Source organism: Bubalus kerabau, chromosome 1, assembly GCF_029407905.1.
Source record: "Bubalus kerabau isolate K-KA32 ecotype Philippines breed swamp buffalo chromosome 1, PCC_UOA_SB_1v2, whole genome shotgun sequence".
NCBI classification, from domain to species: domain Eukaryota; kingdom Metazoa; phylum Chordata; class Mammalia; order Artiodactyla; family Bovidae; genus Bubalus; species Bubalus kerabau.
In genome coordinates this window covers 177,125,094-177,137,527 of record NC_073624.1, presented here as the reverse complement: position 1 = coordinate 177,137,527, position 12,434 = coordinate 177,125,094, and the positions used below count along the sequence as shown (strand labels likewise).

The following is a 12,434-nucleotide window of genomic DNA, read 5'->3' as shown; positions in this document are numbered from 1 at the left end:
CCCCTGCTACGCGATACCATTGGTCGTAGTTCACGGCGGGCCCTCCTTTATCACCCCGGCTGGCCTTCCGGTTGTTCCGGGTCGGTGTTCGTAGCTCGCTAGTTTTCCTCCTGGCCGCTGTGCCTCACCGCTCGCAGGCGTATCCCTTCTCGCCAATGCGCAGGCGTAACCCAACAGCCCCAAGTCCCACCCGCAGACACACACAGCCCAGCGGTGAGGCCTGCACCCGCCGAGGCGGACAGTGCAGCACACAGACAAAAGACGACGACGAGGTGGGATGGGAAGAACTTTTATTAGACTCAGCTTCCAGCCTCGGCCCCGCGAGCCCCGCCCGTCCCGAGTCATGGAGCGCCTCCTCCTCCCTCCTCCTCGTCGTCGTCAGCCTCCACGTCGAGGCCCGGGATGCCTCGGATCTGGCGCTCCAGCGCCCCTCCCAGTAGGGGCACGGCCTCCTCGTCCTCCTCCGGTGGCAGGGGCGGGGGCGGGGACGCGGCCCCGGGTACTGGCTCTGGAGGCACTGGAGGCTGCGCCGGCGCGGCCTCTGCACCCTCCGCGACCCCGGCCGCTTCGACCAGCGCCCCCTCATCAAGGGCACCTCCCTCGGCCTCCTCTTGTTCCTTCTCCTCCTCTGGGCTGTCAGTGAAAGGGTTCTCACCCTGCGGAGAGGGGCACGACATGAAGAAAGGGAGAACCCGCAGGGTCACGGCTGGGGACTGGGCCGGCGTACCAGGGGCGTGCACCTCACCTTCAGATAGCGCTCCAGCTTCTTACTGATTAGCTTGTTGTTTAGGATGCTGCGAGCCACCATGAGCGAGGACTTCTTAGACTGCTCCATCATGAGCTGCGGGCAAGGCAGGCAGGGCTGCAGAGGCTGACCCAGGCATTCCAAAGGAGCCTCCAACCCTCACACTGCCGGGTCGGGTAGAGCCCACACACCCGCACACCTCTCCACCTCCACCTCGGGACCCAGCACTGCCAATGACTACAACCAGACTGCGTTAGGTCCGTAAGTGGACCCTTGAGTACAAGCGTGGGTTCACTCTACAAGCATGGAGCCACGACCAGATTTGATCTTTGCTCCAATGGTCCATCTTTCCACGCCATACTTACTGTAACTGATTAAAGTCATGTCTTTACAGCTGTACTGCAGCAATCTGATTTGCTTACATAAAAATTCATAAGCAGTGAACAAACATACTAAAAACCTAATGTGCAACTCCTAACAAGAGGGCAACTGCCCTAAAACACACACAACTCTGCAGGATAAACAGGGAGAATATAAAAGCAGGAAAAGAATGTCAAACAGTATGTTTAAGTGATACGAAAGTGTTAGTTGCTCAGTCGTCTCCGACTCTTTGCGACCCCATGGACTGTAGCCCCGTCAGGCTCCTCTGTCTATGGGATTCTCCGGACAAGAGTACCGGAGTAGGTTGCCATTCCCTTCTCCAGGGGATCTTACCCACCCAGGGACTGAAACCAGGTCTCCCACATTGCGGGCAGATTCTTTACGATCTGAGCCACCAGGGAAGCCCTTAAGTGATATACATCCTTTTAATCTGTAAGATTCCCAATTTAAAGAATTATATCCTCAAATGTAAAGGTTGAAAAGAGAGACACTTACACTCTTGGTGAGAAGCTCAAGTGTTTATTTTCTGAAAAATCATTGTGATAGAAGTCATTGGTAAAGATTCTGATGCTGTGAAAGATTGAGGGCGACAGAGGATGAGATGGTTGGATGGCATCACTTACTCAATGGACATGAGTCTGTGCAACTCCAGGAGATGGTAAAGGACAGGGAAGCCTAGCATGCTGCAGTCCATGAGGTCGCAAAGAGTTGGACATGACTGAACAATAATCAAAATTAAAAATTTCTCTCAGCAATTCCTCCCGGGAGTCTAGCCTAAATTTAAAATTGGGAACATGCAAGCACACTGGCTGCAGAGGTGAAAAATTGGAAAGCAGCTTAGTGTTCTTCAGTGGAAAAGTGGTTACGTAAACCAGATGTTCACAACAACACCATGCAGTCTTAAAACAGGGCTTCTCTCTCCCCTGGCATAAGATGTGTGATGGGACAGAGTGCGGAGCATGCCAGTGTCTGGGGGGATTTACATCAAAATGCTACATGATTTTCTCCGTGCGTGCAGGCAACTCTCACTTCCATCATTAACGCAAGTAATGGTAACCCAAGTATAAAGCCATAAACAGAAGAAAAAAAAAAAAAAGTAAAGCTATTTTTGGAGGGGTAGGGAAACTGACCTTTGGGACCTCTACTCAACCCTAGCCAATTCTTTACCTCAAATTTCAGAAAATCACTTCATTTGTCTGTTTCTATTCCCTTTCCCCACCTTCATCTTTTTTTCTTTTTTACTTGGGGAAAACAGTCCTCATGTATGGTTAAAATGAAACAAGTTAAAGATGCAGAAAAGAAAACTGCCTACATACTGGTTTCCCCTGGTGGGGAATAAAAGGGATAACTGGTTCTAATCACAGGTGTAGTCGCGGGTACTTTAAACTCGGGAGCACTTACAAGGCTGTAGTAGAAATGGATATCCTGTGGATATTATATGTTAAATCATGTGTTATCTGTGGAATACACACTTTCAATGTGCACACCGTTGACTACAGCTACAGAAGTGTTCCTTTAGCTGTGACTCAATTTTCTCTGGATAAGGGCAGAAACATGTCACATTCCATTATTTGTCAAGTCACCAGCTGTTTGCTTTCATCACTTTTGCCACACTCATGTTCTTTGTATTCAGGTAACTCAAGAACAAACATACAAATATGCAATAAAAGTGAACTGCTTGATATCTATTACTTCATGTATATCAAGCACAGCAATAAAACAAAAATCTCATATGTTTAAATTTCAGGGTTTTTGCTTTTGTGATTTTTTAAAAAATATACTTGTCTAACATGCAGATGCTGAAAAAAAAATAGTTAACATGGAAATAACTTGAGATGATGGCTTTGTTTAATGTCTTATGAGATTTTTATGAATAATCCAAGTATAATGTGGAATAATTTTATGAATGGAAAAAAAAACCAGGCACAATTAGGATACTACTACATCTTACTCGCTGACACACTATCTTTCTCCCTCTAGGTGCACAGACGGACACACCAGAATGTCTCCCAACTGAGCAAACTTAACATAGTTTTCAGATTTTTGCTATAATATCCAAATTAAGAATAAACTTAAATACTTCCATGCTAGTGTTTTTAATCCTACTAAACACGTTCCCTACAGTGACAGTGCCTGAGTACTCTGCAAAACACTGCAGGCTGTGCTGCTTCCACCTGTCCTAAGACAGTGGACTTGTCCCCGCCTCTCCATCAGCATTAGCGGTTACCACTGTTGAATGTTTTTCCTGTAGGGTGAGAGAAAGGAATGTATGCTGCCTCCCGTGGCATTTCCCTGCCCACCAGCGAATCCGATATGCACACTGGGCTGTCTGTCCGGATTTCTATGAAGTCATTTCTTCCACGGTCTCTTGGTTTCCTAGCTTGTTCAGGGAAGGCTTCCTTTAATGTCAAGGTCAACAATCTTCAAAATGTTGTTCTTTTTCCCCCACATTTAAGATCGTGAGAATTTAATATATGGTATGAGGTAGGAGTCCAACTTTCCTTTCCAGAAATGTGTAAGATAAACCATTGTTTCCCCCCATCAAATTGACATGGAGGTCTACAGTCCCTTATCTGCAAATCTGAAATCCAAAAGGAAAAGTTTTTCTTCTAAAATTCATTTGGTTAAAAAAAAAAAAAAAATTCATTTGGTGCTCATTATTAGCTGACATATTTTTATACCATCTTTATTTATCCTACCTAAACAAGTCACTTGAAGGGTTGTTGATGGTTTAACTGCAAGGCACTTTACCAGATTCTGCTGGGGATGTCTGCAATACTATCATGTAGCTGTTCTGAAATCTAAAAATTATTTTAAAAAACATTCAGGTTTCTGATAAGGGATCTGCAACTGACTTTAATACTGAGTTCCAAAAACAAAGCATAGAGGGCTACTTCATTAGACTCTATTCTTTAAATCACTATGCCAGTATCACTTATTTTCAATTACAATTGACTCTACATGAGTCATATATCTGTCACAGCAAGTCCCTGTACTCACTGACTGCTGTATAATTTTCCTGGCTATTAGACTTAACTCTGTCAATAGTAATATGGGAGGAACTGGTTTTTGTTTTGTTTTGCTATTAAACCTCCCATCTAAGAACTTAGTACTTCCTTCCATTCACTGAGGTCTTGCTTGTTTCATATCCTTGAATTTAAGATCCCATACCTTTCTTCTTTACATTCCCAGTTATTTCACACATTTTGTGGTTATTGTGAATAGATGTTTCCTCATTTATGTTTCTAATTGGTTATTACTATTAGAATGGATAAAAACTACTACTAATTTGAAAGTGAAAGTCTTTCAGTTGTGACTCTGCAACCCCAGACTCTGCAACTATACAGTCCATGGAATTCTCCAGGCCAGAATACTGAAGTGGGTAACCTATCCCTTCTCCAGCAGATCTTCCCAACCCCCAAATTGAACCCAGGTCTCCCACAATGCAGGCAGATTCTTTACCAGCTGAGCCACAAGGGAAGCCCAAGAATATTGGAGTGGGTAACCTATCCCTTCTCCAGCAGAGATTCCCAACCCCCGGAATCAAACCCAGGTCTCCTGTATTGCAGGTGGATTTTTCACCAGCTGAGCTATCAGCAAAGCCTACTTTTGGTATGTCCTAACCCTCTATGGAGGAGAAGGCAATGGAAACCCACTCCAGTATTCTTGCCTGGAAAATCCCATGGACGGAGGAGCCTGGTGGGCTGCAGTCCATGGGGTCGCTAAGAGTCGGACACAACTGAGCGACTTCACTTTCACTTTTCACTTTCATGCATTGCAGAAGGAGACGGCAGCCCACTCCAGTGTTCCTGCCTGGAGAATCCCAGGGATGGGGGAGCCTGGTGGGCTGCCATCTATGGGGTCGCACGGAGTCAGACATGACTGAAGCGACTTAGCAGCAGCAACCCTCTATGGGGTTGCAAAAAGTCGGACACTACTGAGTGACTTTCACATTTTTTTTTTTTCAACCCCTTACCAAATTCTATTAATTCTAAGAACACTTTTTTTTTTTTTTGCTGGAATCATCAGCTTTTCTAGGAATATAATCACATTATTTGCACATAAACAGTTTTCATTTCCAGGACTTTATACTGATAATGTTGCTAATTTCTTATTGAACCATCCTTGTATTCCAGAAGCAAATTTTACTTATAGTGTGTTACATATTTGACTCACCACTAGATTGATAATTAGGAATATTTGGGGAATCCCTGGTGGCTCAGTGGTAAAGAATATACCTGCAATGCAGGAGATGCGGGTTTGATCCTTGGGCCGGGAAGATCCCCTGGAGAAGGAAATGGCAACCCACTCCAATATTCTTACCCGGAGAATTCCATGGACAGAAAAGGCTAGTGGGCTACAGTTCATGGGGTTGGGAAACTGTTGTATATGACTCAGCGACTAAACCACCAACCACATCAATGGATGAAAGTTTCATTTGCTTCACATCCTTGACAACATAATTTTACTTAGCACTTTTATTCTTCAATGAACTAATCTATAGTTTCATCTCATTATTATCCTTAACAGATTTTTGGAATTAAGGTTAAAAAGACTTCCTAAAGGAATTCCCTGGTGGTCCAGTGGTTCATTCACCTGCCAATGCAGGGGACATGGGTTTGATCCCTGGTCTGGGAACTAAGATCCCAAATGCCACAAGGAAACTAAGAGCATGTGCCCTAGAGCCTGTGCTTCACAACAAGAGAAGCCTGTGCAATGAGAAGCCCACGCACCGCAACTAAGAGAAAAGGCTCTGCTCATCCCAACTACAGAAAGCCCATGACCAGCAATGAAGAGGCTCTACCTCAACAAGACCCAGCACAGCCAATATATAATAATTAAAAACAACAACAGAAATAATAACAAAAAAAGGCCTCCCTCTCTACTCTGCTATCACCATTGAGGGGTGTATCTTTCCAGAAGCAGGACTGTAAACATTTCTCATCTTGTCCCTAACTGCCTGCTGCTGAGGCTAAGTTCTGGGCAAATTCAGCTGAGAGGTGGGGCTCCCTCCTATCGAGCCCCACTCATGGAATGGAAGTTTAACACCATGCATTGCTCTAACCCTGGCTTGTTTGTAAGGCAGAGGCCCCATGCCTAGAGAGGCAAACCAAACCAACTTGACCAGGGGCTACAGCTGCCTCCACACCTCTTCCCTCCTTTTTTTTTTTTTTTTTTTTAAAATATATATTTAATTGGCTACACTGGGTCTTATTTGCAGCACACAGGATCTTTAGTTGAGGCATGTAGCATCTAATTCCCCAAGAGAGTTTGAACCCGAGCCCCCTGCACTGGGAGCGCTGAGTCTTTGCACCACCAGGGAAGTCCCAAACCCTTCTCTTCTAAAGCAGCAGAGTCCAGCAGAGTCTTGTCACCACTCCTAGCTCAGAAGCCTGGACTCAGGAGTTTTGCCTGAGGGAAAGGCAGACTTTAAAACAATGAGCTCCCAAATCTCTTCCCAAAGGAACTCCTTTTTTTAAGAGTGTGGGGAGTTCAAAACTAAGGGCTCTCTCAAAACAATGGAGGGTGTGGAGAAAAGCAATTAAAAGGATGGTAGATATACCTCCCAGGTGGCATAGCAGTAAAGAATCCACCTGCCGATGCAGGAGACAGGGTTCTCAACCCTGGGTGGGAGAGATCCCCTGGAGGAGGAAATGGTAACCACTCCAGTATTCCTGCCTAGAAAATTCCGTGGACAGAGAAGCCTGGTGGGCTACAGTCCATAGCGTCACAAAGAGTCGGACACGACTGAGCGACTGAACTGAACTGAACTGAACTGAGCATGGATTTGATAAACAACACAAACTAAGCCATTGCTGTCTCCAAAAAGAACCAGTAAAACAGGTAGAAGGAGCCTCCCTAGGGTTCAGGATAAATCTCAAACAATGAATTTAATTGGATTAAAGTTATTTAATTGGATTAGGTTAATTCAGTTGGATTAAAACAATTTAATGCCTTTAGGCATTGTTGAAAACAACAGAGCTATCAGCCAACAACTTATGGAGAAGAACAGCTTGGTGCAGTATGGGAAAAAGACAAATGTGGTCCTATCAAAACTACCACCATCCCTACCACCAAAATACCACCACCACAGGCCAAGTGGCTGTGCACTTGGCCAATGGCTTCCTCTTCTGAGGTACAGTAACAGGCTCTGCGCTGTGGGAATTAAAGAGATTTCACTAAAATATTTTGACTATTCACTCAAACAAACACAGTAACAAGACCTACAGTAGGGGAGGTCTAGAACAAAGAGTTGCCAGAAGAGATTATATAAACTGTTTAGTTTCCAACAAAAAATTATGAGATGTGCAAAGGAAACTGACATTCAGGAAAACAGGCAGGCAAACGACAGAAACTGCCTGTGCCCATGGCCAGATGTCAGACTTAAAGACTTAAAAGCAGCCATTATAAATCCATTTAAAGAACTAAAAGGAAACATGCTTGAAGTACAAGGTAACACTGTCTCATCAAATAGGGAACATCAATAAAGGGACAGAAGTTAAATATATAAATCCTAGAGCTTAAAAATACAATGAACTGAAATGAAAAATTCACTGGAGGGGTTCAACAGTAGATCTGAACTGGCAGAATAAGCAAAATCTGTAAGTTGGCAGAGATCACACAATCTGGAGAATAGAAGAATGAATGAAGAAAAATGAATAATCTCAAACAACCCTTGATACCATTAGGTGTCCCATCACACCCATGAGATTACCAGAAAGACAAAAGGAGCAGGGAAAAAAAAAATCTGAATAATGGCTATAAACTGTAAATCTCATGAAAAACTTTAAACTACACATCCAAAAAGCTAACAAACTCCAAATAAACACAAAAAGACCCACAAAAAGACATCTTATAATAAAAATGCTGAGCCAAAGACAACGGAAAAATTTTGACAGCAGCAAAAGAAAAATGAATCATTACTTAAAATGGAACCCCAGTAAAGTTAAAAGCTGATGTCTTACCAGAAACGGAGCCAGAAGGCAGTGGGATAACATACTTAAAATGCTCAAAGAAACTGTCAACCAAAAATCCTGTGCCCAGGAAAGCTATCTTTCAAAAGTGAAAGTGAAACAATAACAGTCCACAACAAACAACAATTGAGTTTGCTGTTGGCAGACCTTTAAAGAAATACCCAAGGAGGTCCTTCAAGATGAAAAGAAGTGATCCCAGATAGTAATGCAAATCCACAAGAAAGAACAATAAAGGTAATCATATAATTATAAAGAAATACTATAAATGCAATGTCTTTTCCTGTCCTCTCAACTAATTTAAAAAGGAGTTGTATAAAACAATAAATATTTAAATATTAAAAATATATATAGCTCTTAAATCTATATAATTGTATTACTTGACCTGTAGTAACATAGAGAAATGTAATATATTTGCCAGTAAGAGCACAAAGAAGGTCGGGAGAATAAAACTGTATTGGGCTAATAAGGAAATGACTACAGATGGTAACTTGAATCCACAGGAAGAATTCAAAGAGAACCAGAAATGAGCAATAAGAAGTCTAGTTTAATAAAAGCTAGAAATATGTAACTGCTGTTCTCCTTTCTTCTCTTGGCATCCTTAAAAGACAAATTATATAAAATAATGTAATTACATTGTATTACATTATTGGGTTTGTAACACATATAGATGTACCACTCTGTATAACAAAAACCTATGCAGAGAGAGGTTCACAGGAGTAACTTAATCCCACTGAAATGACTGTATCTAAAGGAAATTTTTGAAGTTAATATATGTAAAATAAGGCCTAGAGAAACCACTAATAATGCCCCCCGAAATTTTACAAAAAAACCATTAAAGAAGATAAATAAATATTTGAAAAAAAGAGTAACATTAAATGTAAATGGATTAAACAATCCAGTCAAAAGGCAAAGATGGTCAAACTGGATAGAAAAACAAGTTCAAATAATATGCTCTCCACAGGAGACAAACTTTAGATCCAATAGATTCAAGATACAAATAAATAGAAAGGAAAAGGATGAGAAAAGATATACAAACATCAACCGTAAGAAAATGAACTGACTATACTAATACCAGATGAACAGACTGTAAAAAATGTTACTAAGATAAAAAGGGACATTTTATAATGATAAAAGGGTCTCTCCATCGGGGGATACTTAAGTATAGATGCACCGGACAACAATTCAACCATAGCTGATTTTAATATCCCACTGTCAATAATGCAAACAACAACTTGGCAGAAGATCAACAAGGAAATAAAAGGCTTCAACACTATAAAACCAAACAGGCATAACAGATATCTAAAGAACACTTTGCAACAATAACAGAATATCCATTCTTCTCAAATCTACAAAACAGCACAGACTCTATACTACTAGGCCATAAACCAAACTTCAGTAAATGAAAAGGACTGAAATAATGGAATGTATATCGTCTGACTACACTGAAGAAAATTAGAAATCAATAACAGAGGAATTTTGGAAATTTAGAAGTATGTTAAAATTAAATGACACATTGCTGAATAACCAATGGGTCTAAGAAAAAGAAGGCAGAGGGAAATTAGAAAATAATTTGAGATGAATGAAAGTGAGGACGAGACATATCAAAACTTATGGGATGCAGTGAAAGCAGTACTCAGAGGAAAACTTACAGTTATAAATGGCTATATTAAAATAGAGAAAAACCTAAAGCAAGCAGAAGATTAAAACAGAAATTAATGAAGCAGAGAACACAAAAAAAAGAGCAAAAAAACCCAAAACCATAAGTTTGTTCTTTTTAAATGTCAGCAAAATTAAACCTCAGCAAGACTGATCAAGAAAAAAAAGACTCAAAGCAATCAGAAATCAAAGAAGGGGACTACTGATAATACAGAAATAAAAATGATTATAATGGAACACTAGGAATAAATGCATGATAGTAAATTGAGTATTAGATTAAATGCACAGATTTCCAGAAAGACATTACTAAAACTGACTCAGAAAGAGAGGGAATTCCCTGACAGTCTAGTGGTTAGGACATGGCACCTTCACTACTGGGGCCCAGGTTGAATTTCAGGACAGAGAACTAAGATCCCAAGTGCAGAGAAATCAGGTGGGAAAAAAAAAAAAAAGAAAAATCTAAACAGAACAGTGACCTGCCTCCTGAAAAACCTATATGCAGGTCAGGAAGCAACAGTTAGAACTGGACATGGAACAACAGACTGGTTCCAAATAGGAAAAGGAGTACGTCAAGGCTGTAGATTGTCACCCTGCTTATTTAACTTATATGCAGAGTACATCATGAGAAACGCTGGGCTGGAAGAAGCACCAGCTGGAATCAAGACTGCCAGGAGAAATATCAATGATCTGAGATGTGCAGATGACACCACCCTTATGGCAGAAAGTGAAGAGGAACTAAAAAGCCTCTTGATGTAAGTGAAAGTGGAGAGTGAAAAGGTTGGCTTAAAGCTCAACATTCACAAAACGAAGATCATGGCATCTGGTCCCATCACTTCATGGAAAATAGATGGGGAAACAGTGGAAACCGTGTCAGACTTTATTTTGGGGGGCTCCAAAATCACTGCAGATGGTGACTCCAGCCATGAAATTAAAAGACGCTTACTCCTTGGAAGCAAAGTTATGACCAACCTAGATAGCATACTCAAAAGCAGAGACATTACTTTGCCAACAAAGGTCCGTCTAGTCAAGGCTATGGTTCTTCCAGTGGTCATGTATGGATGTGAGAGTTGGACTATAAAGAAAGCTTGAGCACCGAAGAACTGATGCTTTTGAACTGTGGTGTTGGAGAAGACTCTTGAGAGTCCCTAGGACTGCAAGGAGATCCAACCAGTCCATTCTGAAGATCAGTCCTGGGTGTTCTTTGGAAGGACTGATGCAAAAGCTGAAACTCCAGTACTTTGGCCACCTCATGCGAAGAGTTGACTCATTGGAAAAGACTCTGATGCTGGGAGGGTTTGGGGGCAGGAGGAGAAGGGGACTACAGAGGATGAGATGGCTGGATGGCATCATTGACTTGATGGACGTGAGTCTGAGTGAACTCCGGGAGATAGTGATGGACAGGGAGGCCTGGCGTGCTGCGATTCATGGGGTCGCAAAGAGTTGGACATGACTGAGCGACTGAACTGAACTGAACTGAAGTAAGGAAATTGAATTCGTAAAAAAAAAAAAAAAAAAAAAAAAAAGCTACTCACAAAGAACAGCCCAGGTCCAGACAGCTTCAGAGCACGTTCTACCAATTTAATACCAATTCTTTGCAAACTTCCAAACAACAGGAAGGAAAACTTCTCAACTCATTTTTTGAGACCAGTATTCAGTTCAGTTCAGTTTAGTCGCTCAGTTGTGTCCATCTCTTTGTGACCCCATGAACCACAGCACACCAGGCCTCCATGTCCATCACCAACTCCTGGAGTCCACCCAAACCCATGTCCATTGTGTTGGTGATGCCATCCAACCATCTCATCTTCTGTCGTCCCCTTCTCCTTCTGCCCTCAACCTTTCCCAGCATCAGGGTCTTTTCAAATGCATCAGCTCTCCGCATCAGGTGGCCAAAGTATTGGAGTTTCAGCTTCAACATCAGTCCCTCCAATGAGGCCAGTATTACATTGATACCAAACCCATAAATATCACAAAAAAACATACAGACCAATATCTCATGAGTACAGATACAAAAAATTCTCAACAAAATATTAGCAAAGCCAATTCAACAACATATAAAAAGAAGTATACACCATGACCAAATAGGATTTTTCCCCAAAACGCCAAGGGTGGCTTAACACCCTCAAGTCAATGAAATTTATACTGTATCAATAAATAAAAAACAAAAACCACACGATCATCTCAATAAATGCAGAAAAAGCATCTGATGAACTCCAATGCCATTCCAGAATAAAAACACTCAACAAGATGCAACCAGAAGGGAATTCAACGACCAGAAGGGAATTCAACGACCAGAAGGGAACTCAACGACCAGACAGAGAGCACCTATGGGAAACCCACAGCTAAGCAGCGCACTCAATGGTCAGACCGATGCTCCCCCAGAGACAAGAGGAGGGGCAGTCAGACCGATGCTCCCCCAGAGTCAAGAGGAGGGGCGGTCAGACCGATGCTTCCCCAGAGACAAGAGGAGGGGTGGTCAGACCAATGCTTCCTCCAGAGACAAGAGGAGGGGCAGGGAGGAACTTCTCTTCAAGGCTGTGTGGTATGTTCTAGCCAGGGCAATTAAACAAGGAAAAAAAAAAATTAAACAGCATCCATATTGGCAAGGAAATAGTTAAACTATAACTATCTCCATCTGCAGATAACTGATATACAGAACATGCTAAAAAATCCATGATTAA

At 42.1% G+C, this 12,434-nt stretch overlaps 1 protein-coding gene across 6 annotated transcripts in view; it reads right to left on the bottom strand.

Annotated features, from left to right (window-relative positions):
* Nucleotides 1-102: 102 nt before the first annotated feature.
* AKAP8L (A-kinase anchoring protein 8 like) overlaps nt 103-12,434 on the bottom strand; it is a 34,927-nt gene continuing 22,595 nt past the window's right edge. For 2 of the 6 annotated variants that reach the window (XM_055542269.1, XM_055542280.1), the window contains 2 exons: nt 746-841; nt 103-656 (listed from right to left, as the gene is read on the bottom strand). In XM_055542269.1, the coding sequence (XP_055398244.1) occupies nt 342-656; nt 746-841 (411 nt within the window). In that variant the 3' untranslated portion in view covers nt 103-341. Of the gene's footprint in view, nt 657-745; nt 842-1,629; nt 3,708-3,745; nt 3,928-12,434 lie in introns of those variants that run through there. The other 4 variants (XR_008700944.1, XM_055542314.1, XR_008700943.1 and 1 more) reach the window with 3 other exon arrangements.